This window comes from Neocloeon triangulifer, unplaced genomic scaffold (genome assembly GCF_031216515.1).
Source record: "Neocloeon triangulifer isolate White Clay Creek 2 clone unplaced genomic scaffold, ASM3121651v1 ptg000012l, whole genome shotgun sequence".
In the NCBI taxonomy this organism is placed as follows: Eukaryota; Metazoa; Arthropoda; class Insecta; order Ephemeroptera; family Baetidae; genus Neocloeon; species Neocloeon triangulifer.
Genome location: NW_026775554.1, coordinates 2735362 through 2757801, shown reverse-complemented (window position 1 = coordinate 2757801; position 22440 = coordinate 2735362). Strand labels below are relative to the sequence as shown.

Here is a 22440-nt window from a genome sequence, read left to right as displayed (position 1 = left end):
CTCATTATTGTTAATTATAATATTGTATCCTTTTGTAATTATATGCGGCGGTAATGAATGTTTTTTTAGGTCGCAGGGTTCAATTAATTAAAAATCTCATTAATAATTGTTAATAATATGCAAGAATTTATATTGAATAAACACAGTTATTAATAAAAAAAAAGCAATTTAATTACTTTTAACACTGATGACATCATTCACCTATTTATTTGAAAACATTGAATTTCATAACAAAAAGAAAAGGCTTTGGCCTAAAACATCACTAATTATCTAAGGACAACCATTGCTTTTAGAAGTTTTGCTTCAAGAAGTTTATCAGACCGTTGGTTGAGGAATCATGGCTAGAGACGGGCGTCTTATCTTGCAATTCGGGCTCAATGGCTTTGGCCAGTTGCTTGCCCAACTCCACTCTGCAATAATTTAAATTCATCATTAGTAGTAATAATATTTTCAATGAAATATTTCACACGTACCCCCACTGATCATAAGAGTTGATGTCCCAAATGACCCCCTGGACAAAGATCTTGTGTTCGTACATTGCTAAAAAAAAAATGAAGATTAATTTCAAAGAATGTAGCAAATTTTACTTTGCATTACCAATTAGAGCACCAAGAGTGAAAGGTGTCAGTTTCCTGACTACAATTGAGTTCGTTGGCTTGTTGCCCAAGAAGACTTTGTGTGGCTGAATTTTCTCAATGTCCGCTGGAGCCAGTCCGGACTTCTCCAACTCTTGCTTGACAACTTCTGCAGTTTTTCCTGTGGCAAGAGCCTCAGTCTGCGCCAAGAAGTTGGACAGCAAGATCTGAAAAAAATACGAGATTAACACTTGATGAAATCAAAATATATTTATTTAATGGAAAATATACCTTGTGGTGAAGTCCGTTCTGGACAAGATTATGAGTTTGGGCAGGGGCAATGAAATCGGCAGGAATCAGACGAGTTCCTTGGTGGATGAGTTGGTAAAATGCATGCTGGCCATTTGTGCCTGGTTCGCCCCACACGATGGGCCCTGTGCTGTAGTCAACCTGCTTTCCAGCTCGAGTGATGTACCTAAATATAAAATATTCTTATTTCCGGCGTCGCATTTTCCTGACGAAACTCACTTTCCATTGGACTCCATATCTCCCTGTTGAAAATATGCAGCAAATCTGTGCAAATACTGATCATAGGGCAGCAGGCAGTGAGTTTCAGCACCATAAAAGTTACTGTACCAAATTCCGAGCAAGGCAAGAATCACAGGCGCCTGAAATTAGTAAAGCTTTAATAATTGCATCAATGTTAAGATAATTTTTGTACATTTTTCTCAAGTGGGGCCGTGACAAAGTGCTGGTCCATGAAATGCGCACCCGCAAGAAGAGATTCAAAATTGTTGTAACCAATGCTCAAGGCAATAGAGAGACCAATAGCAGACCAGAGAGAATAACGACCTCCAACCCAGTCCCAGAAGCCAAACATGTTCTTCTCGTCTATGCCAAATTCTATGACTTTAGTTCGGTTCGTCGAAAGCGCCACAAAATGCTTTGCAACGGCACTGGGCTGTAAAATAAAACAATTAATAAATTACATTTGGAATCGCGGTGAAAAAAAATATCACATCTTTTGCAGCATCGAGGAACCAAAGTTTGGCAGAGGTGGCGTTCGTAATTGTTTCTTGGGTCGTGAAAGTCTTGGAGGCGATAATGAAAAGAGAAGTCTCAGGGTTCAGCTTCTTCACAGTTTCAGCCAAATGGGTTCCATCAATGTTGGAAACAAAGTGCACTCTCGGACCTATGGCGTACGGCTTCAGAGCTTCGGTTACCATCAACGGACCCTGGATTTTTTTTGCATTAAAGATTGTTTCGGTGTGAAAAAATTGCAATACCAAGTCGGAGCCTCCAATGCCAATGTTGATGACATCAGTTATGGCTTTGCCAGTGTAGCCCTTCCAGGCACCACTAATGACGCTTTCAGTGAACTCCTTCATGTGGGCCAAAACGGCGTTCACATCGGGCATCACGTCGGCTCCGTCCAAGACAATGGGGGTGTTGCTCCTGTTCCGCAGGGCAATATGCAAGACTGCTCTGCCCTCAGTGAAGTTGATTTTTTGACCAGAGAACATGGCGCTCCTGGCACTGTCCACTTTGCGAGCTCTGGCCTAGGAAAAAATTTAGACAAAAATAAATTAAAATGACGCATTTGATAAATTTATTTTAAATTTTACCAGGTCGAAAAGAAGAGCAAGGGTGCTGTCATCAACTCTGTTCTTTGAAAAATCCAGCAAAATGTCTCCATCTTCAGGTGTTCCCAACTTCAAACTATAATATTAAAATTAAAAATAATTTTTTAGCATAAGGGTTTCAAGAAAGGAAAATCTTTGGAAGCCCCCATAACATTTTTGAGGCAAAAACTTGTCAGAAACAGGGAAAAAAACATGGAATAAACTGTTGTCACAAACAGGGTAGGAATTTGGCACTCGTTTATTTCCATGTTTATTCCAGCTTCTAGACGAGGATGTTTGTGGCCAAGTTTATTCCCTAGTTTATGCCATGGTTTGTACCCCAGTTTATGTCCACCCTCCCCTTTGTGATCTTCTTGTTTATTCCCTAGTTTGTGTCAAAGCTTACCTCCCCTTATTTTAGTTTATTGCCAAGTTTATTCTCTTTGCGGGTTGCATAAATTTAAATCAGCTCACATTTTTTATTAGTAAAATAATGGTCTTTATTTCATAACAACATAAAAATACAATAAAATAAAATACAATAAGTACAATCACAAATCATAATAGTAAATAACATGTAAAATATTAATCTTTTTCTCAGCAGTTCCTTATTACAGCAGTTGCAAATTATCATTATTACGTACGACATAATTTTTAAATTGAGATAATTAAGCAATAAGTGTTGCATTCCTTGTATTGAACATATAATCAACTTTGCTACATTATATAATCCATATTTCAAACATCCTTATTGATTTATTAAAATTTAAACCAGTAGAGATATTATTTAATTTTATTAAAAATTTCAACATTGAAGTTAAACCAATTTTTTATTATCCAAATATTTAAATCACAAGTTAATAAAAGCATAATTTAATCAAATATATTTCAACCTTAAAATCAACTTTTGAAAAATTAAGTCCACGGTTCTCACCATCAAACTCAGAGGAATGTGACATTTTTCTCTTCGATGGCTCTTTTCCCCAATCTGTAAACAAAAGAAATTTTCCCATTAGAAAATTTTACTTAACAAGTCATATAACGAGTTAAAATTAAGCTTTAATTGAGTATTAAAAGTTATAGAGATATTAAAGTAAAAATTCAAATTTTATTAACAAAATTGTTGTAAATAGCTAGTCAGAAAAGGTTTTTAATAACATTTTTAATTTTTAACACTAAAAATAATATATTATTGATTTGTTATTGTAATAAATTTTAATTTCTAAAAGAAAGGTTCACGTAGTTCAGTCAGTTAAATTAACTTTGGAATTAAGCTCACTGCTCACCTCAAAAGTTAAAACGATCAGAGCAATCCGGTCCTCTCGTTAGGCTTCTTGTGAATCAAGTTTATTATCGAATATTCCCGTCCGTCTTTGAAGTAATCGAGTTGTTGAATTAATTCAGGACTCTGAACTCGGATCTGTAAAATTAAAAAATAGCATGATTAAAATAAGTTCCTTAGTATTTTTATACAAAACAGGTTAATAGGGAAATAGAAAATTTGTAATGTATTCATGGGGGGGTCTTAAAAGTGGCAAAATAAGTACCTGATTTGAAATTAATTTGGAGCGGAGGTTGATTTGTAATCCAGGGCCCAGTCCCTGTCTGGGCGGCAGTAGCTTGGCTTGGGTCGTTCACGAAGTGACCGGACGCGGGCTGCAAGTCGAATTCCTCCATATCGAGCGCGTTATTAAAGTCAATTCACCCGAATTTCCACCGTACTTTGAACGTTTGCCAATCCCAGGACGCTTTGGCTTCACTTTCCAACCGTATCTTGACCATTATTCCGGAAAAAACGGCAAAACTCTGCGATCAGTCACAAAACCCGGCATCCACACCAAATCAAAACAACGACGGTTATTTTGTTTGAAAAGTGAGCCACGGTCGAGCCGCGGCGCGAGAGGCGCGAGCCGAATAGTTGGTGAAGTGTGCGCAGAACCAAATTCATACAACTGCGCATGGTTTGCCTGAGAAATGTTTACGTTTGAAAGAAGTTCAAGGCGCGAAAGATGAGATTTGAATTGTTGACAATGTTCCAATAAAAATAAAATTCGATTAAAAAGATGAACTATAACTAAACATTCTTGTATCAAACATTTAAACGCGCTCATAAAAAAATAATATTAATTTTTTAAACTAATTTTGTATTAAATAAAGAAGCTTTGCGTATTTAAAAATTTAGATTATAGAATATAATTTAAATGTTTCCTCAATGTAGAATTATTTGCTAGAAAGTAAAAATTTCTTAACATGTGCGCGTGAAGCAAAATCTGAGGGGGAAAAATCAGAAATTTAGAACATTAGAATATGATATGAATTTTTTCCAAAAGACTTCGAAAAAAAAATATTAATACGCATGCAAAATAATCCTTGTCCAATGTCGAATCAAAATATTTTTGCATGAGAATAATTTTAACCTGTCATTCGTCTTCATTAATTCTGCTTGGAAAATTAAGATTTAGAATTCAAGTTTATTTTAAACTAAAAAAATTAAAATAGAGGTAATGAACAGTAATTTTTTTTATTTTTCAAATTAAATAGAACTAATATATTGTTATTGTTGTATGTATTCAGAATATATAATTATTATAAAAATTCATTTTATTTTAATTTTTTTTTAAATATAGCCGCATTTTTTATGGTAATAAAAATTTAATGTTCTTTATATTTTTAATAATATTTAATATATTTAAGCTTCAACCTTACTAAAACAAAATATGCGAGCAATAAATATTACCTAGTCAGTAAAAAATAAAAACTTATCAATATCTGCTAAAAAAAAAAATTACCAAGCCGCGTTTAAAATAATTTAAACTTATTACAAGAACACAGATATGGATAAATTAAGTTAAATTAATTGACACTTAAATATATAAAAATAATGATAACTGTTTTATTAACTGTTATTTATTCTTCTCATATTATTTTAATCGTTTTAAATTATTTACCAAAAAAAAAATAATAATATTTAATCTAGTCGGTAATATGGTCTATTAATTTTTATTATTTCATATTCATCCAATTTTTTTTTAACTTCAAGTTTTTATGTAAAATACGACATCTCATAATTTTACCTGCCCTTTTAATTTAAATAAGAATAAACTTTGACTAAAATATTTGGAGTAAACTGGGACACAAATGGAATTTTTTTTAGAAGTAGAAACTTGGAAATAAACACTTGGGCATAAACCGGGAAGAAACCCTCCACCGCTTGTGCCTTGGCGTAAACTTGGGAACAAATATTGGAAATAAACAGGCATGTGACTCCAACCGCTCGGATGGACATAAACTAGGAAATAAACTTTGGGAATAAACAGGGAAAAACCCCGCACCGCTGGCCTTGGCATAAACTCGGGAACAAACAATGGAAAAAAACAGGCATGTGACTCCCGACCGCTCAGATGGACATAAACAGGAAATAAACTTTGGAATAAACTTGGACACAAACACCGGGTTGAGGACTGGATTTCTGTCAAAGACCGTCAACTGCCAAAATTTTTTGTTTGTTTCCTAGTTTATGCCGTCAAAACCCTGTTTCAGCCAAGTTTATACCAGTTTGTGTCCAAGATATTTTTATAGGGGAGGTAATTATTGCATATTTTTAAAGCATGAATTTTAATTTCTTTAATTTTTATGATAATTAATAATAATAATATAAAATGAGAAGTTTCATTATTTGATTTTTTTTTTTTAATAAATTTTTCCCCGCAAAGATAGTGGAAGAATTTTTTAAGAAAGAATGACTGAAATTTTGGCTACATTCGCCAAATTATATCTCAGCAGATTCCTGAAATACACGTAATGTCTTGCATAACCCACATATTGTAAAGTTTTATCTCGATTTTTTATTACTTTTTAAGAGCGACGCACACTACAATTTTTCGCAATTTTTTGCTTTTGGGAAAATATTTTAGAAAAAATAGCAGGAGTGTGGTCTGTGTGGTTTGATGGCATAAAATTTTGAACGCAAAATAAATTATTTTTGTATTTATGTTTCATTTATGCAATAGGCTTGTGTCGTTACTCGTTGCATATTTACCTGAATTTAGCAAATCGATCCTCCTTCTGGATCAATTGTTTGATGTCCAGCTTATCTTTGTTGGCATTGAAATAATCCTGCAAAGCCTTCCAACTCGGCTCTGAAGTGAGGTTTGCCTTTACCTCCATCCTAAAATATGTTAGGATAAAATATATTACCAATGCAAAAGTGCAAGATCACTTTCGCTTGTAAGCATATGTATAGGAGTTAAGAATTTTTTGACAGCGAAATTGACCTTGAAAAAAATGTATATTATATTTTGATAAAAATTGAATTATTTTCGAAAGGAAAAAAAGTTAAAAGATCAACAGAAAAAGGTTGCACCTGCTTGGACTTGTCCTGAAGCTGTCAGTTCACAATTCGCTCTGGTTCCTTGTCTCGGCAGCGTTTCGTTTAATTGACGGTGCACGTATCCCCGGTCTGTGGTTGCTTCGTGAGTGACCCTTCTTGCGGCGAGGCCGGCGAGCAAAGGTGCACAATGACATGTGAAGGGCACCGACTCTGATTGGTCTTTTTTCTCCAGCCCATCGAGCCCTCAATGCTCATTGGCTGCTCCAAGGTAGGCCATTTTTAAATTCCCCGCTTCACAAATGCGAATTTCCAAGGAGGTTTTTGTCTTTACCCTGATTTTACGTGCAAATAGCACCGGCAAATGACGCTTCTCCCCCTACTTCTTCTGCCTTCTTTATCACACTTGTCGAGTTCTGCCATCATTGTATTCTATTACGAAGTTAAATTGCCAGATATTTTCGGATTTTTAGGCCGATATTGGATTTCTGGGCAGCAGAAAACTCCGCAGCACTCCAGTTTCAGACGCCGCTGCTTTTCCAGCGTAGAAATCTAAGCATCGGTTCGTATTTGTGGCTGAAAATCGCTTCAAAACTTTCACACAATGGCCCATTTCAAATTTTCCCAAGGCCTCTGGACATTTTTTATTTCGCCGTCACAACAGCATCATGTAAATAATAAGTCGAAACAATTGACTTTTTTCTTTTCCAGACAGCAATGCGTGGGATGTTTCGAGGAAACATGATGAGGGGCCGTGGCGGCCCCCGCGGTGGTGGATTCAATAATCGTTTTAGTGGCGGACCCGGACCCATGATGGGCGGCATGAACAAACCGAATCCGCTGTTTGAAAACCAGCAGAAACCACCAAACGCTCCGCAACAAAACACCCAGCAGAAGCCAGCACAGGCCCAGCAGCCGCAGCCAGCCATCAAGCCTCTTGTGAGCAATCCGCAGCAGCAGAACAAGCCTCAAGGCCAGCAGCAGAACAAGCCTCTAGGCCAACCACAGAACCAGCCGCAAAAGCCACCCGTAAATTTAATCTTAATTTTAATTGCAAATCATAATTTTGTTTTTTTACTTATTCTTCAGGCGCAATCTCCAAAACCGGCAGAGAAGAAGGTTGAGGCTCCGGTGAAGGCGGAAGCTGCGTCCCCGGCCGTCAAACAAACTCCAGCGGCCGCTCAGGGAGGGGCTCAGAATCAGCAGAAGACCCCGCAGCAGAATCAACAGCCGCCCATGAATCAGCAGCCATTCCAGCAAAGAGGACCTCCGAACCTGATGCAGCAAAGTCCCAATTTGAAGCGTGGGCCAAATCAAATGCAAGGAGGCCCAAATCAAAGTCAGGGAGGCCCCAATCAGAATCAGGGCAGCCCAAATCAGAATCAAGGCGGCCCCAATCAGAATCAGGGTGGTTTCAATCAGAACCAGGGTGGCTTTAATCAGATGCAGGGAGGCCCCAACCGACCACCCTTCAATCAGCAAGAACGTGGACCCCATGGAGGTGGTGGCGGAAAATTCAATCCATTCAACCGACCTTTCCAAGGACCCAGAGGAGGTGGTGGAGGCCCACGAACGATGGAGGTTTGTAGTTATTCCAATTTTAATTATCCATTTTAAATTTAATTTGTTTAAAACTTAAAACCTATAAATAATTTCTAATTACAGGAAAGACTGAACGAGCGTGTTGCTGCCCTGAGCGGACCAACTTTCGAGTTGCCACCGAAAGAAGGTGAAGCCGAGGTTAAGTTCTCTGGACATTGCCGTCTTTACGTCGGAAACATAACTGCTGACACAAGTGACGAAGATATCAAAAACATGTTCACTCCATACGGCGAACCATCCGAAATATTTGTGAACAAAGACAAGAACTTTGCTTTTGTCAAAATGGTAAATTAATATGCAATTTTTAATTGTTCTTAAACTTATTTCCCTTAATTTTACAGGACTATAGAGCCAGTGCTGAGAAAGCCAGGAGGGAGTTGGACGGAACTCCTCGCAGGGGAAAGGTTCTGAAAATCAGATTTGCACCTCATGGCGCCATAATCAAAGTGCGGAATCTCACTCCGTATGTGTCCAATGAGCTGCTGGAAACTGCATTCAGCGTTTTCGGAGAGGTAATTTAATATTTAGCAAAAAGGTAAATAATAACTTATTGCTGTACTTAGATTGAGAGAGCGTACATTATCACAGACGAGCGTGGAAAATCCACTGGCGCTGGCATCGTCGAGTTCCAGCGCAAACCTGCTGCCGTTCTTGCTGTCAGGAAGTGCAACGAAAACTGCTTCTTCCTCACTTCTGCCCTGCGTCCGGCCATTGTCGAGATGCACGAAGAGATCTCTGACCCTGACGGCCTGCCCGACAAGAGCATGTTCAAGAAGTCCAACGATTTCATGAAGGAGCGCGAAATGGGCCCTCGATTTGCCAACATCAACAGCTTTGAGCACGACTATGGCACTCGCTGGAAGCAGCTTTTCGAACTCCGCAAACAGAAGCTGGAAGCTGCCGAGAGGGAAATGAAGCTGGAGGAGGAAAAGCTGGAGGCTCAGATGGAGTACGCCAAGTACGAGCATGAGACAGAAATGCTGCGTAACCGTAATGACAAATTGTTAATTTATTTGAAAGATAATTTAATATTTAAATTTTGTTAAGAGCTCCGCCAGCGTGAGCAAGACAGGGACCGTCAGAAGAGGGACTGGGAAATGAAGGAGCGCCAGCAGGAGGAGCGCAAGAGACAGGACGAGGAGATGATGAGGAGAAAGCAGGAGGAGATGCAAATGCGGATTGTCCGTCAGGAGGAAGACATGAGGCGCCGTCAAGCTGAAAATACTCTCTTCATGCAGGTATGATTGTCGATTTTGTTTGAAAATTTGATTTCAGTTGCATGACACGAGTGTTCGAGTTATGCTGTTTGATTTTTGAATCAATTATTAATGTAAGCTTATTTTCTTACAAACTTAACTTATTTTGATCAATTTATTTTCAGGCACATCAACTAAACAATCTTTTGGATAAACAGGAGCAGGCAATGCTGGGAGACGACTTTGACAGCCCAATGGGTGGAGATGGTTTTGGTATGCGAGGTACATTTTTTGATAGTAAAATGCAGTATGTTCTAATAATGTGTTTCCACTTCTCAGGTGGGCCTGGAAATCTGCCAGTGGTGAGTACCCGATTTCAAATTTACTCTCTCAATTTCTTTAACTTATATTTTAAATGATCTGTCGTTTTAAAGGTGAATTTTTCAATTACCGGTGCAGTGGAATTGGTCAAATATGAATTAGAAAAACTATCAAGTCGTACAATTTTGGAATCACAAGTTTTATGCTCAATAGTCTACTAAAATTTAAAAACCAATATGCATATTAAATTAAATAAGAATATGCCATATTTTGCCATTTACATCATCTTGTAAATTAAGACAACTCAGCAAATTTAAATAAGGAATTTTCATGCACATGAGGATAATTCTATTATCAACTAATATAACAGGAGAGCTCTGCATTGACGTACATATGAAACTTAAATTACTGGTATAGAATAGCCCTGTACTCATGGGGCTCAAACACATTACAGGGTTGAGGCGCATTTTTGAAAAGGACAGTTGACAAGCCCACTCACCTCTAGAAGTATTAAACCACCCTTCAAAAGCCGCAGTGAAGGGAGAGATCCTCTCATCATGGCAAACCGAATTATATTTGTCATTTTTAAAGAGATTGCGTCTTGCACGCGGAGCCAGAGCAAAATGGGGCGTTCTTGTCTTTAATGAATTACAATAGGATTAATAGGAAACTTCGAGAACAAGTTGTGTGATAATAAAACGTTGAATTGATTGCGTCTGGTAAACTAATGGCCTAGGATGTCAAACTGCGTAGAATTGATTTACATCGGAAGCTGAGTAAGAGCTTAACTCTTAAAAATGAACACAGCTGATGATTTATTTGTCAGCCAATTGTTTTCATCGCCTCGCATTATTAAAAAAAAAACGCTTTGCAAGCCCAATAACATGAGAAACGCTTTGATCCATCAAGAGAAGACCCGAGAAGACATATTGATAATATTCGGATGAAATAACAATTAACAATATATTTTCAGCATCACCTATTGATGACTTATCATATTATTAAATAGATGCGCACTCAACAATAAGTCTTGTGAGCAGTATAATTTTAACTACTACATTCAGACGAGCACATAACTTGCTTTTGAAAGAAAATTAAATCAACCTGGGATTAATTATTTTGAAATGAAAATTTTCAAGGAAATTAAAATTTTTTAACTAAAATTAGTTAAACCACTGAAAGAGCTGTGTGAGACAAATACAAAACGATATAATTTCTTCGAAGCTACCAAAGTTTGCTAGTTTATTGGAATATTGCCCATTATTTTTAACAATATGGCACAAAGAGGAATATACTTTTTATAAGTTATTTCTTTTTGCATCATTGCATTCAGCTTTCGAAATCAAATTCGGTTCTGCAGACTATAATTTTTGTACTTTTTGCACCTATTTGACCAATTTTCGCTGCACCTTTCCACTAATATTGCGATGTTTCGACGTCATTGCTCCTACTACTTAAACTGCAGGATATTATACTCAATTTTTATCGCTGCAACCGTTTAGATATTTTGTTGCATTGAGAACAATTTTAATCACTTACGTTTTGAATTTGCGGATTACCTTATACTATATAATAATATTTTTACGGATGAATTAAAATTTAAAATGCATATTATTTAGATTGGAGCAGGATTGGAGGAAAATTACTAATTAAAGGAAGTTAATGAAAAACTTGGAAACGTGTAGGGATATTACCAGCACTTATTGACATTTTAGGAAACAATCTGCGTACCTTACACCCCTTACCCTTAAAGTGGATTTTTTTCTTGCGATCATTTGCACGTTTTTAGCCAATTGGCAATCCGTGCCAACCGCAACTTCTATATTTGATTGATACTTTTGTTATCATCAAACCTATTGAAAAAAACTGCGCGTCGATTTACTGAGGGTAAAAAAAGCAATATTAGTTAAGCCGTTAATTTATTTTGCAGCCTCACTTAAATACAAAGTATGTGGAGCTGCGCAAATATAAAATATTTTACGACATGTGCTTTAAAGGAAAACTATAAATCATAAACTTAACGATGCTCTTTGCAACAAAATCTCTAGCGTGTGCTTTGCCAACCTGCAGTTCACGTAGGTGGCGCAATGTAAAAGATTTTCATGATGATTGTTCTCTTTTATACGGCCGAGTTGTCTTCTAATTAATCTTCGAAACTGATATATTAATTTGGTATTTGCCGCAAAAATCTAATTCTGTGCATAATATATAAATTGCTCATTTAATTCTTGCTATTTAAATCTGCAATCTCTCATTTTATTTAAATACTTCTTCAATTTTTTTTTATCTCAAGTACAAACTCAGTTTTTTCTAGTTTACCTTTCACTCGATTTAGTTTTACACTTTTTTATTTTGTGTTTAGGAATTTTCAAACTCCATGAAGAATCTTATTGATTTTTTCAGACAAAATTGACATTTTTACGTAGATAATTATTACTTGCAATTATCATAAGAGAAAAATAAAAACTATTAATTGTCTCATTGAAATAATAACTTAATATTTACGATCAAAGTATGTTAATTTTTTGGTCTTAGAGATTGCAGATGTTGGATAGTAAAACTTAAACAATATTGGTAGTCTTTGTAAATTTAAGAAACTTTTGTGGTTTTTATTATAGATGATCTTAATCTCAACTGGACCAATAAAAAAAAAAAAAAAAAAAAAAAAAAAAAAAACACCAGTGTTCATTCAAAACTTAACTATGAATTATGAAACTATAAATCATTATAATACTGATTGTGAATTTAAACTGATTAATTAATCCTATGAACAAGAAAACTTAATAATTTCATTTTAAATAATTTAAGTTATTATTATTCCCGGGGAAAACTGAATTGGAAGATTGCGCTCTTTTGTATTATTTGTTATTTCTTCTTTTTAGATATGAATTTGTCATAAATATTGACTAATATTTTTGCTTGCTTGAAATTGCTCTTTGGTGCAGTTGAGATTAGAGTCTTAATTAATATTGAAAAACTTGTGATATCGATCAAAATACGGTAATTTTGTTTATGTTGTGGTTTTGGTTAGGACCCGAAAGCGTTCATGGACACATTCGATCGTGGATCTTCAAACAACGGAATGGGTGGATATGATGATGCGGACATGATGGATAGAGACATGATGGGAGAAAGGGATATGGACAGGGGACGGTTCAATAATGGGAATCGTGGTCGCTGGGGTGGCGGCAACGACTACCAGTCGCAAGGTAGCCGCAGGGGCGACGATTTCCCCAACAAGCGTCCCCGACGCCACTAAATTCCTTGATAATGTTTGCGTCTGAAACACATTCATACTGAGACTCAATCAGCTGCTGAAACAAAATCAAGCGGAAACGCGAAGCAAAAATTGTCTATAAAATAATGACACACAAAAAAAATGTAATTTTAAGCATTTTCGTAAATCTCTAGAGGTAATTTTAAGACTTGAAAGTGTGTGTGAAATATTCTCTGAACATTTTAACATAATAATGCATAGGCATTTGCATTGATTTAAACAAGATTTAGACAACTTTAACATTCACTGAATTCAAAGTTTGAAATAGATTTTCAATTAATTAACTTGGATGTAAAAATCAATTTTGAGCTTTTATATTAGGTTGCAATTAGATCTATTAAATGTCAGAAAAACTACATAACTATTCAGTGTATCGTCTGTATTTCTCTTTGTGGAATAAAGTAATTCTACTATGATAATTTAAGCGACCAAAGTCGCATTTTGTATTCATCAAATATTAACAAATCTTGAAGATTAACGGGAATTTTCGGGGGGAAAAGTTTTTCTCAATTTTCAATCCCGCTTTTAATCTGAACAACGTAATATAATATTCATTATTTTCTTTAAATATCATTTCACAACAATTTAGCATAAAATAGTATTTTTATTTTTAAAAATACTCCTTAATTGTGAAGCACTTATAAATCTAGTTTTTTTTTCAACTTTGGTGCTTAAATTTTACTTAAAATAATTGTAATTATTTAAAGTTAGTAACTAATTAAAAAAGAAGTAAATTTTGGGATATATACTACTTAATGATGTTCTCTTCCCTACAGGTACTTTTTTGTAAAGAGAAATGGCAAAAATTTCTTCAATCAAGCTAACCTGCCATTGTAGACTGGATTTCAAAACTATTCCGTTTCACCTTTTTAATTCCATTCGTGGTTGGGCTCTCTTTTGAGATAAAACACGACAAAATTTTATTTATTTATTTAATAAGGGTTTGAAGTTGTAATCTCTTCCTATAAAAAATTAAAGCGGAGCTAATTTTTTTTATTCTAAGTTGTGTGCACGATTTTGTTTTTTAAATTACAGAAGATCAAATTGTGAAAAAATTGCGTTTATTTAATTTTGGATTCAGAAGTTTTGGTCTTCAAAAATTATTAATTTAAAAGTCATAATTGCAGTGAGAGTTTATTTGTTTTTATTTTGCAATTACATTGACAAGGCTTGAGTTGAACTCTAGATTTAATTTTTAATTTTATTGATTTTTTTTATCTTCACCTTGCAAAACCATAATAGTCGTGAATTTTGGCGCTTGCGCTGAGAAGCGTGGATAATTATCACTTTTTTGTGTCGCAATACTTTCTATTTTAACTTTGGGTTTGACCCCATCTTAAAGGGTTGTCGGAACCAATGTCGAGCCCAACAAGAACAAGGCATGTCGAGCCATTTAAAAGGAGGGAAAAAAAACACTAATGGGGCCTCACGACGGGTGTTCAAAAGGCAATTCCAGACGAAATATCTTCTGCAGCTGGAGAAAAATTTTGGACCAGATTCGTCGTTTGGGGGCTAATTTTATTATGCTTGATTGGAGTTGATTTGAGTGGTTTATGAGTGAGAGAGAGAGAGTGAATTTTAAGTGCTTGAAATAGCTGAGCGCCCTCTGTCAATCCGACAGGAAGCACAGCGCGTGCACAAGTAGAGTACTCGGGTTAAAAATAGGTCTGTCGGCTTCTTCTTCTCTGGTTTTTTCTTCTTGTATTGACATCACCGTCTGAGGAAGAGAGGGCGGAGCAGAGAGGAGGCAACAAGCGAAGGCTCTTCATCCGGAGCTGGCCAGTGTGATTAAATGCACTTGTTGTTTTTGTGCGCTAATTGAAGGCAGCAAGAGTGGCGATGGCCAGCGAGTGGGCCTCACCGAAGGCATCGATGGTCGCCAGCGAGCACTCGCTGCCAAGACGCTTCCTGCGGGCCATGCGTCGATGGAACCCTAAGTCGTGCAGAGCGCTCTCAAACTTAGGAAATCAGGACTTCGGCGCCTCGAGCCCATACGACGGTAATTTAAACAAAATCCTCATCCTTGATTTTCAGATACCAACACGCTGAAGATGCTCAGCATCACACGGACCCCGTAACGTATTCCCAGCGTCACTTTTGCTGCCCCTAATAATACACACAGATTCATTTTTGTAACATTTTTTTCCAGCTCGCTTAGATTTAAGGCATTAAAATTTGCGTCTAAACAAGGTACAATTGACAAAATTTCGCCAACAATCTTATTCTCCCCATTAATCCCCTTACTGCGTGTAACAGTTTATTTATGAAAAATTTTATTTTATAAGAAAATGCATTGTTCTCCTTTGGTGAAAATGCTAACTCGAATTCAGGATATGTGTTGATGCGCAGAAATTCTTGAAAACGGAAGTTACTATGGTCTAAATAATTAATTCAATTGCGCTATAGGAGGTAAGAAAGCCTCTTAGCTGAGTCTTCATGTTTCATGTCGGATAATTGCTCGTTTACAAGAAAAATTGCTATCAAAAAATTATTCATATATATTTTTGAATCAGCTTTAAATTAACAAAAAGGATAAAAAAAAACCTATCAACTGACATTTTTATTCCAATATAATGGATATAGTGAAATTATTAGTTATAATTTTAATAGGTCCTGTACGCATAAATATAAATTTTTTCTCAAACGTGAAATGAGATGGAGAGTTTTTCGGATCCGTGTTCCCCGAACTTAGACAATAAGATTTTGTTGACTTCGTTGTGAAAATAAAATAATTCGTTGAAGATTGAAGTTTAATGAAAAACCCATGATGACCTCAATTTGGAGGATTATAAATTATTCTAAATTTTTCATCCTTGCTTGCTGCGTGGCTGCATTAAAAATTCAATTTCAATCTTACGCCGCATCGTTAAATTTTACCTTGAATAACGATTGATTTCATATAAGAAAAAAGCGCCTTCGTTGCAATCATTAACTGTATTTTATAGATGAAGAGGGGAAATTGGTTCTTGGCCCAGCATTGAGCCATTTTAGAAAAATTAAAATAGAAAGGATTTAAACCGAAACTGGACAAAATTATTGTCAGCTGCGGAAGGAGAAATAATCCTGAAATAGTTGTTGATGAAATTTAAATTTAAGTGTGTGTGTAATATTTGTATTCTGTTATTCTTCCGACTCCTGATGTTCAGAAAAAATACAACCGAAAATAGGAAAATAAGGTGGAAGAGTTACACAGGTTGCAGAGATCTGCTAAAACGCCAGATCTAAAACCTACGCGTCAATCCGCAGTGCAATAGTTTTATTTTAAACGTTGACAAATTGAAAAGTATTAAATTTCTTAAGTATGGATATAATGGAAAAAAAGTTTCTAAAAACTAATGTGCGTTTAAAAATAATCGCCGTGTTAAATTGATCAATTAACTGCCTTTTGGAGTTTGAGTGCCTGAAGCCTGAACGTGGTAAAAAATGTGAGTTTATTGAAATAATTACAAACAAATTAAAATAATATGTTATGGATTACATAATATAAATTTAATTAAACTGAATAGATACAAATTGAAGTTGATTTTCAATTTTTTTACAAATATATGAGTCATTTATTCTGAATTTGTTATCTTATTATAAATAATTATATTCAAAAGTAAGAATATATAAACATAGAATGTTGGTTGCTAAAAAGAAAATTTATTTAATATAATATCTATTCAAAGCAAGAGAGGTTGTAATTCATATAATACACGAATTTCTCATTGTGTAATATTTAAAAACTTTCTACCTTATTTAAATTGAAATTTTGATGTTATTACCAAGCATTATAAAGCGCATGAAACAGAATATCAAATTAACTCCTCAAGCGTTGCATATAATGAAATAACTTTTTCAAATAATTGCCTTATAATTATATATATTTTTATTTTTTGTAACGGTAATATAATTGATCTAAATTTAAAGTCCCTTATTTTTAAATATATAAATTTTTTATTAATTTATATTTAATTTTTTATGTTTCATATTTAATTTTAACCAAAAATATGGACGCAAAATCATTAAATTATTTTTGTCCAATATGGAACTAGATACTTTAAATTAATTCTAATGCACAATTACGGAAACCAAAATAGTTTTAACTTAATTTTACTTGAACAATACAATCTTCCACTTTTCACCTACTATAATTATATTGCTTTTTTATACAGTTTTTCGCAAATTGATATTTCTTAAATCATTTTCGCTTCCCTTTACAGTGATAAAAATATGCAAAGGATTTTAAAATGTCACTCTTTCTCTTTACTTTTGTAAAAGTCTGGCTCTGGTGAAATATGCCAAAGATTACACCAAAAATCCAGAAATTCGCCGCACATTCTCAAGATGCGTTGGGCGCCGAGTACAAAGTTCACACAAATTAGGCCCCTCTCCCTGAAATCGAGACTATCGAGAGCTCACCGGCGTCAGTGCGTAGGGTTTATTAAGTGGACAAAGACGCGAGTCCAGCAACGATGGTGAAGGCGGACTCTGAGTATGCGATTATGAGTCCCATTTTTGAAAAGTCCACCGTCGACTTGGAGGAGGACGACTACCCTCCGTACTGGCCACCGAACACTTGCCCTGTCAAGCCGTCCTCACGATATCTGGGCAATCGCACCTTTGGCATTGATGTTTGGAACAGTACCAAAATTCTAATAGGTGATTTCGCTCGTAAATTAAACACAACATTCTATACTATTCATCTAAAGATTGAAATTTAATTTGACCACTGCCAATTGCAGCAAAGCAAGCTGGAAATTTAGGCTTAAAAACTGGCAGGAAAATTTTGCCAAAATATGTCAACCATTAAAACGCTTCAAGATTGTCAAAGAAAATTAAAAAATGCTGCGTTTACAAAAGACCAAATTTTCTAAGGTTTGGTTTAACAATTGTATTTTGCCTTTCGAGCCATACACATGAATTTTGTGAATTCTTGCAAATGTCGCAGAGATTTCAGGAATGCTGGCTCATTCTAACAAGGCCACATTTTCGAAATTACAACGCGTCTATTTTAAGCTTTAAATAAGTTTAAATGGAAATATATCTTGGATTAATAAAAATTCAACGTGCTTGTCTGCGCATAAGAATTTATGAATTTAATGACAAAATTTAAAAATATTGAGAAATCTTTCTGAATTTTAATCAGGTTTTACCCTAAAAATTGCATTTTGCTCCTATGTAAAAGCACTTCTACTTATTAGTCACAACTAATAAAAATATAATTCAAAAATGATATTTCGTCATTTTTAACTTGTATTACTTGGCATTCCAGAAAAAAGGGTGTGCACAAGAGAAGTGGAAGTGGCGCTTCACCGCGATGAAGGTGGCAATTTAGGATTCTCCTTGCGAGATGTTGGACAAAAATCAAACGACGCCGCCGGAAATAAGGCTCTTGTGATCACCAGGGTCAAGCCAGGTGGACCAGCATACAGGCTAGTTTATTTTAATTGCTTTCACAGTTAACCTTAAATTTTTTAGTCAGGGTGTGATTTTATTGTTATTATTACTTTCATGATATTTTTTAAAATTTATTATTACCGAAATTTGCAAAATCAAAACTAAAGAATCTAAACTTTAAAATTTTGTTTAGGTCAGGATGCATTCGAGTTGGCGACCGGTTGCTGGCTGTCGAGGGAGTCTCCTTGCTTGGCTTGAGCCTCCAAAGGGCTCATGAAATCCTGCGGGCCAAAAGCAACTGTTCCCTGACCAAACTGACCTTGCAAATTGACGTCGTTCAGCCCACGAGGACCCTGAATAGGAAAGGCCCTTTCCTAATAGAGCTGCACAAAACTGGAGGTGACCCTTCGATGGGCATTTCCATGACCAATGACAAGGGGATCGTTGTAGCTGCAATTCAACCAGGCAGTGTTGCCTATCGGTTAGTTTAATTATATATATATTTTTTTTTTAAAAATTTTATTTTAAAAAAATTAGGAGCCGCTCACTTGAAGTTGGAGACCAGATAGTTGCTGTGAATGGGTGCGTGGTCACATCCCAGACAGAAGTACTGCATTTGATCGGGATCAGTCCGGCCTTATTTCAAATGGAGATTTCGGCTGGCCGAAGGGACGGGTCTGCGAAAAGCTTGAAGCCCCCCAGCAGCCCCACCACCAGCAGTTACCGCTTGGGTGGATCGACGTCCACCCTATCCAGCAACATGAGCACCCTCAAGTCCCACAAATTCTGCAAATCCGAATCCACGTCGACGCTGCACGAAAGAAGCTTCCGGAGCCGCAGCCACAGCCAAAACAGCGTCAGCCACTGCGAGACCTTGGCCGTCACTTTGCACACTGCCACAAGAGGAAGTGGAATCACCTTGGAGGGCTCCTGGCCTCCAGTCATTGCAGACATTGAGCCTGGCAGTCCTGCAGATCTGTAAGTTTTCTTTAGATTTTATATTTTTAGACTTCCATCAGCAACTTGTGCAGAAAATATCGGATGTTTTTAGAAAAACCCGAGATAAAAGTATAAAATTTTGAGTTTTAAAACTCTTGGTGGTTACAAGTATTTTGTCCGTCTGGCTAATATTTAAAACATTTCCTCAGGTGCGGATGTCTGCAGCCAGGAGACAGAATTCTCATCATCAACCAAACGCGCTGTGATTGCCTGGCTGGTGCCGAAGCGTCCATTCTTCTCTCTCAGAGCTCTCCGATTTTAAAGTTACATGTTCAGTTTGATGTGTTAGAAGCCGTCGTGCCGTCCAGTGGAGTGTTTTACGTTAAGCTAGCCAGAAATGGCACTACCGATCTCGGAATTTCCGTCTCCCGTAAGAAATTGGCATTCTTAATTTTCATATTAATTTTATTGTAACTAAAGCAATGAAGATGCCAGGAAATGCCCCAATTATTTCCAAAATCAGAAGGGGGTCTGTTGCGCACCGCTCTGGTGCTCTTCAATGCGGTGACCAGCTGCTGGAAATTTGTGGTGCTCGACCTGGCACTCAAGAGGACGTTATCAGAGTCCTGCAGCTCGTCACTCAACACGAAATTATTTCATTGAAGGTGCTCAAGTGTGTCAGAGCCAGAGGCAGCTACGCAAGTGAGAATCGTTTTCTAAATTTTAATCTATTTCTAGAGAAGTTGAAAAAGAAATTAAATGTACATTTTTCTTTTGTTCCAGATAATACGATCGACAAAAATGTTCACACAGTGGACCTGGTCAGGATGGGTGGCCCATTGGGCTTGACAATTTCTGGTGCTGAGCAGAGAGACATGCCCATTACCATTTCAGCACTCAAGTCAGGTAGCACTCATCAAAATATAAAACTAGAAGTTTTTAAATTGATATAATTTTTCTCAAGGTGGCCTTGCTGAGTCGACTGGTGCTCTGAATGTGGGTGACCAGCTCCTGTCCATCAACGGCTACACCCTGAATGGCTGCAAACTGTCGGAAGTTTATGATATTCTGCAGAACTCCAAAGACACAGTCACGTTGCAGGTTGCCCGCTCCGAGATATCATCCCCATCAGGTATATATATCAGCTATTTTTATTTTGATGAACTCTAACTTTAATCGATTTAAATCCTTAGCTTCCTTTGGAACCTTTGGTATTGGCACTGGTACGACCAACTCTTGGAAAAGTTCCACCGAAAGTGACCTGTCCACTGAATGCATGGACCAATCTGAGGATGGAGAGTGCCTCGCAACCAGTTTAAGTAAGGAAAATTTTAAGTTTTTAACTCAATAAATTGGTTTTAATTTTAGGAGAAGCGCAGATTGAAGTGATGACCAAATTGGTATTGAATGGATCGCAGAATTCGGTTGCCACAAGTTGCCTGTCAGATATCCAGAAGGTGCGTATTTTTTTTTTTTTTATGAAATATTTCTATTGATTTGTTTCTTTTAAAGGTGTCCTTGTACAAAGACAACGTCTATGAGGACTTTGGCTTCAGCGTGTCAGACGGTCTGTATGAGAGAGGGGTGTACGTCAACATGATAAGGAAGGGTGGTCCTGCAGACAAGATTCTCGAACAATATGATCGGATCCTACAGGTAAAATTTAACTTCTTTTTCTTCTATCGAAAATCCTGATTTTCTCATCGTTCAGGTGAATAACACACCCACACAAGATTTTGACTGCTGCTTGACGGTGCCTATCATCGCAGCTGCTGGTGAAAAAATAGACCTGGTAATAGCTCGCAACCCCTTCGCCATGGTGGCTAGCCAGCAACAAATAGAAGACAAAGAGTGGGTTGCTGACAAAATTGATTCAGGTCCTTAAGTGCCTTGAAGAGACAAAACTAAATGTATACTGCGACTGTAACTTTTTTAATATACTTTCAGTATCCTGTGAATTTACTAAAAAAAAATTGTTTAATTTGTATCAAACTCACCCTTTATTCAGTAAAACAAATTCAAGGGCGCGTCTTTGAATATGACAATAAAAAAGCAATAAAATGGAATTTCATGGTTGGTGATTTAAGAGATCACAAGAGAGCCTGACCGGTTATAATCAGACTTTCATGCTTTGAAGATTCTCCGTAAGCGTACTCGTCTCATCATCGGCCTTCTCAGCAGACGGCTTCTTTGTTTTGTCCTCAGATTCTTTCTCCTCCGCCTCATCTTCGTCACTACTGCCTGATTCGTCATTCTCGTTCTCGGTGTCGTCACCCTTGACAATTTCCTTGGCCATTTCAAAAGTTTCAAACCATTTTGTTGCATCTAAGAATAAAATTAGCATAAGATTTTTAAACGTATAATTAAATTACATACCAGCTGCATTTGCGAATTTTATTGCCAATAATTCTGGCTTCGGCTCTTCGTCTGCGTAATCGACGTTGACACTCCAAACCCAAGCCCTGTCGCTGCCACAATTCGGGCTCAATTTCATCCACGGTCGGATGAAATGATTAGCACAAACTTTCAGGGTTTTGTCCCTCCGCATGACCAGTCGGACGATGGGCTTTTGCATGTGTCGCAGCAGCTTGACCTCTCCCGTTCCTCGTTCTTTCCACTCCGGCGGCTCACAAGAGGAATCGTATCTGTACAATTTAGCCCTCCTAGAAATGAAGTTTCGTTTGCAATTCAGAAATCGATATAATTTAATCACTAATGCGTACAGTTTCAAAATTACTTCCTCCATCTCCTCGTTTGTGTAAACGTGAATTTCAGGCAACTCGACGATTGGAGCGTAATAGGGGTCGTACTCGTCCTCATTGTTTTCCTTGGTCTTTGTGGTTTCGCCGTCCTCTTCAGGATTTGCCGGTGCCGACGGTGGTGTTGCCTTTTCATTCTTCTCGTCGTCTTTCTGTGTGTTTGTTGTTGCAAAATTTTATTTTTATATAATGAATATTTTTACTTATAATTTACCTTAATGACATCGCCGTCTGCCATGGTCGATGTTATTCAAGTGTGTAACGAATTACGTAAAAATTAGCAAGCTGAAAGGAAAATTGCTTTCCTGTTTGCTGTTTTGAACGTAGTTTTCGCTCGATCAGTTCGATGGCCGGCCAATGCTGACAAAAAATGCGCGCGGTGGAGGGTCCTGCGGGTCCTGCGCATCTTTTCACAAAAATTACGATGAAAACTGCGCTGATTG

General features: G+C 36.7%; 4 protein-coding genes and 1 long non-coding RNA gene across 10 annotated transcripts; 2 read left to right on the top strand and 3 right to left on the bottom strand.

The window, feature by feature from the left end:
• Window positions 1–103: 103 nt before the first annotated feature.
• Window positions 104–6721, bottom strand: LOC132198079 (glucose-6-phosphate isomerase). Its single transcript, XM_059621835.1, has 11 exons — window positions 6561–6721; window positions 6237–6365; window positions 2201–2294; window positions 1862–2134; window positions 1595–1810; window positions 1297–1536; window positions 1104–1243; window positions 867–1050; window positions 598–802; window positions 474–540; window positions 104–410 (listed from the first exon to the last, which is right to left on the bottom strand). The coding sequence occupies exons 2-11, from the start codon at window positions 6362–6364 to the stop codon at window positions 290–292; spliced, it is 1668 nt and encodes a 555-aa protein (XP_059477818.1). The 5' UTR covers window position 6365; window positions 6561–6721; the 3' UTR covers window positions 104–289.
• On the bottom strand, window positions 2317–4563 carry LOC132198082 (uncharacterized). The gene is made up of 3 exons (XR_009441958.1): window positions 3745–4563; window positions 3484–3617; window positions 2317–3185 (listed from the first exon to the last, which is right to left on the bottom strand). It is a non-coding gene; the product is annotated as an uncharacterized LOC132198082 (long non-coding RNA).
• A 210-nt stretch (window positions 6722–6931) lies between the features above and the next one.
• On the top strand, window positions 6932–13838 carry LOC132198412 (hrp65 protein-like). Of its 5 annotated transcripts, none has more exons than XM_059622438.1 (10): window positions 6932–7086; window positions 7240–7553; window positions 7614–8105; window positions 8190–8411; window positions 8468–8638; window positions 8690–9116; window positions 9174–9364; window positions 9508–9604; window positions 9662–9684; window positions 12675–13838. In XM_059622438.1, the coding sequence occupies exons 2-10, from the start codon at window positions 7242–7244 to the stop codon at window positions 12900–12902; spliced, it is 2163 nt and encodes a 720-aa protein (XP_059478421.1). In that variant the 5' UTR covers window positions 6932–7086; window positions 7240–7241; the 3' UTR covers window positions 12903–13838. The 5 variants fall into 5 exon arrangements, with proteins under 5 accessions (XP_059478421.1, XP_059478425.1, XP_059478424.1 ...); XM_059622442.1 differs by having other exon boundaries at window positions 7236–7553; window positions 9541–9595; XM_059622441.1 differs by having other exon boundaries at window positions 7236–7553; window positions 9541–9604.
• A 766-nt stretch (window positions 13839–14604) lies between these two features.
• Window positions 14605–21219, top strand: LOC132198410 (glutamate receptor-interacting protein 1). Of its 2 annotated transcripts, none has more exons than XM_059622434.1 (12): window positions 14605–14919; window positions 18175–18334; window positions 18493–18780; window positions 18837–19277; window positions 19448–19668; window positions 19719–19940; window positions 20022–20144; window positions 20203–20370; window positions 20432–20557; window positions 20607–20695; window positions 20751–20894; window positions 20950–21219. In XM_059622434.1, exons 1-12 carry the CDS (start codon window positions 14760–14762, stop codon window positions 21121–21123), a joined length of 2316 nt encoding a protein of 771 aa, XP_059478417.1. In that variant the 5' UTR covers window positions 14605–14759; the 3' UTR covers window positions 21124–21219. The 2 variants fall into 2 exon arrangements, with proteins under 2 accessions (XP_059478417.1, XP_059478416.1); XM_059622433.1 differs by lacking the exon at window positions 14605–14919 and adding an exon at window positions 16992–17561.
• Window positions 21220–21299: 80 nt separating this feature from the next.
• LOC132198422 (ran-specific GTPase-activating protein-like) lies at window positions 21300–22376 on the bottom strand. The gene is made up of 4 exons (XM_059622469.1): window positions 22212–22376; window positions 21962–22149; window positions 21615–21901; window positions 21300–21563 (listed from the first exon to the last, which is right to left on the bottom strand). Exons 1-4 carry the CDS (start codon window positions 22233–22235, stop codon window positions 21355–21357), a joined length of 708 nt encoding a protein of 235 aa, XP_059478452.1. The 5' UTR covers window positions 22236–22376; the 3' UTR covers window positions 21300–21354.
• Between the last annotated feature and the right edge of the window lie 64 nt (window positions 22377–22440).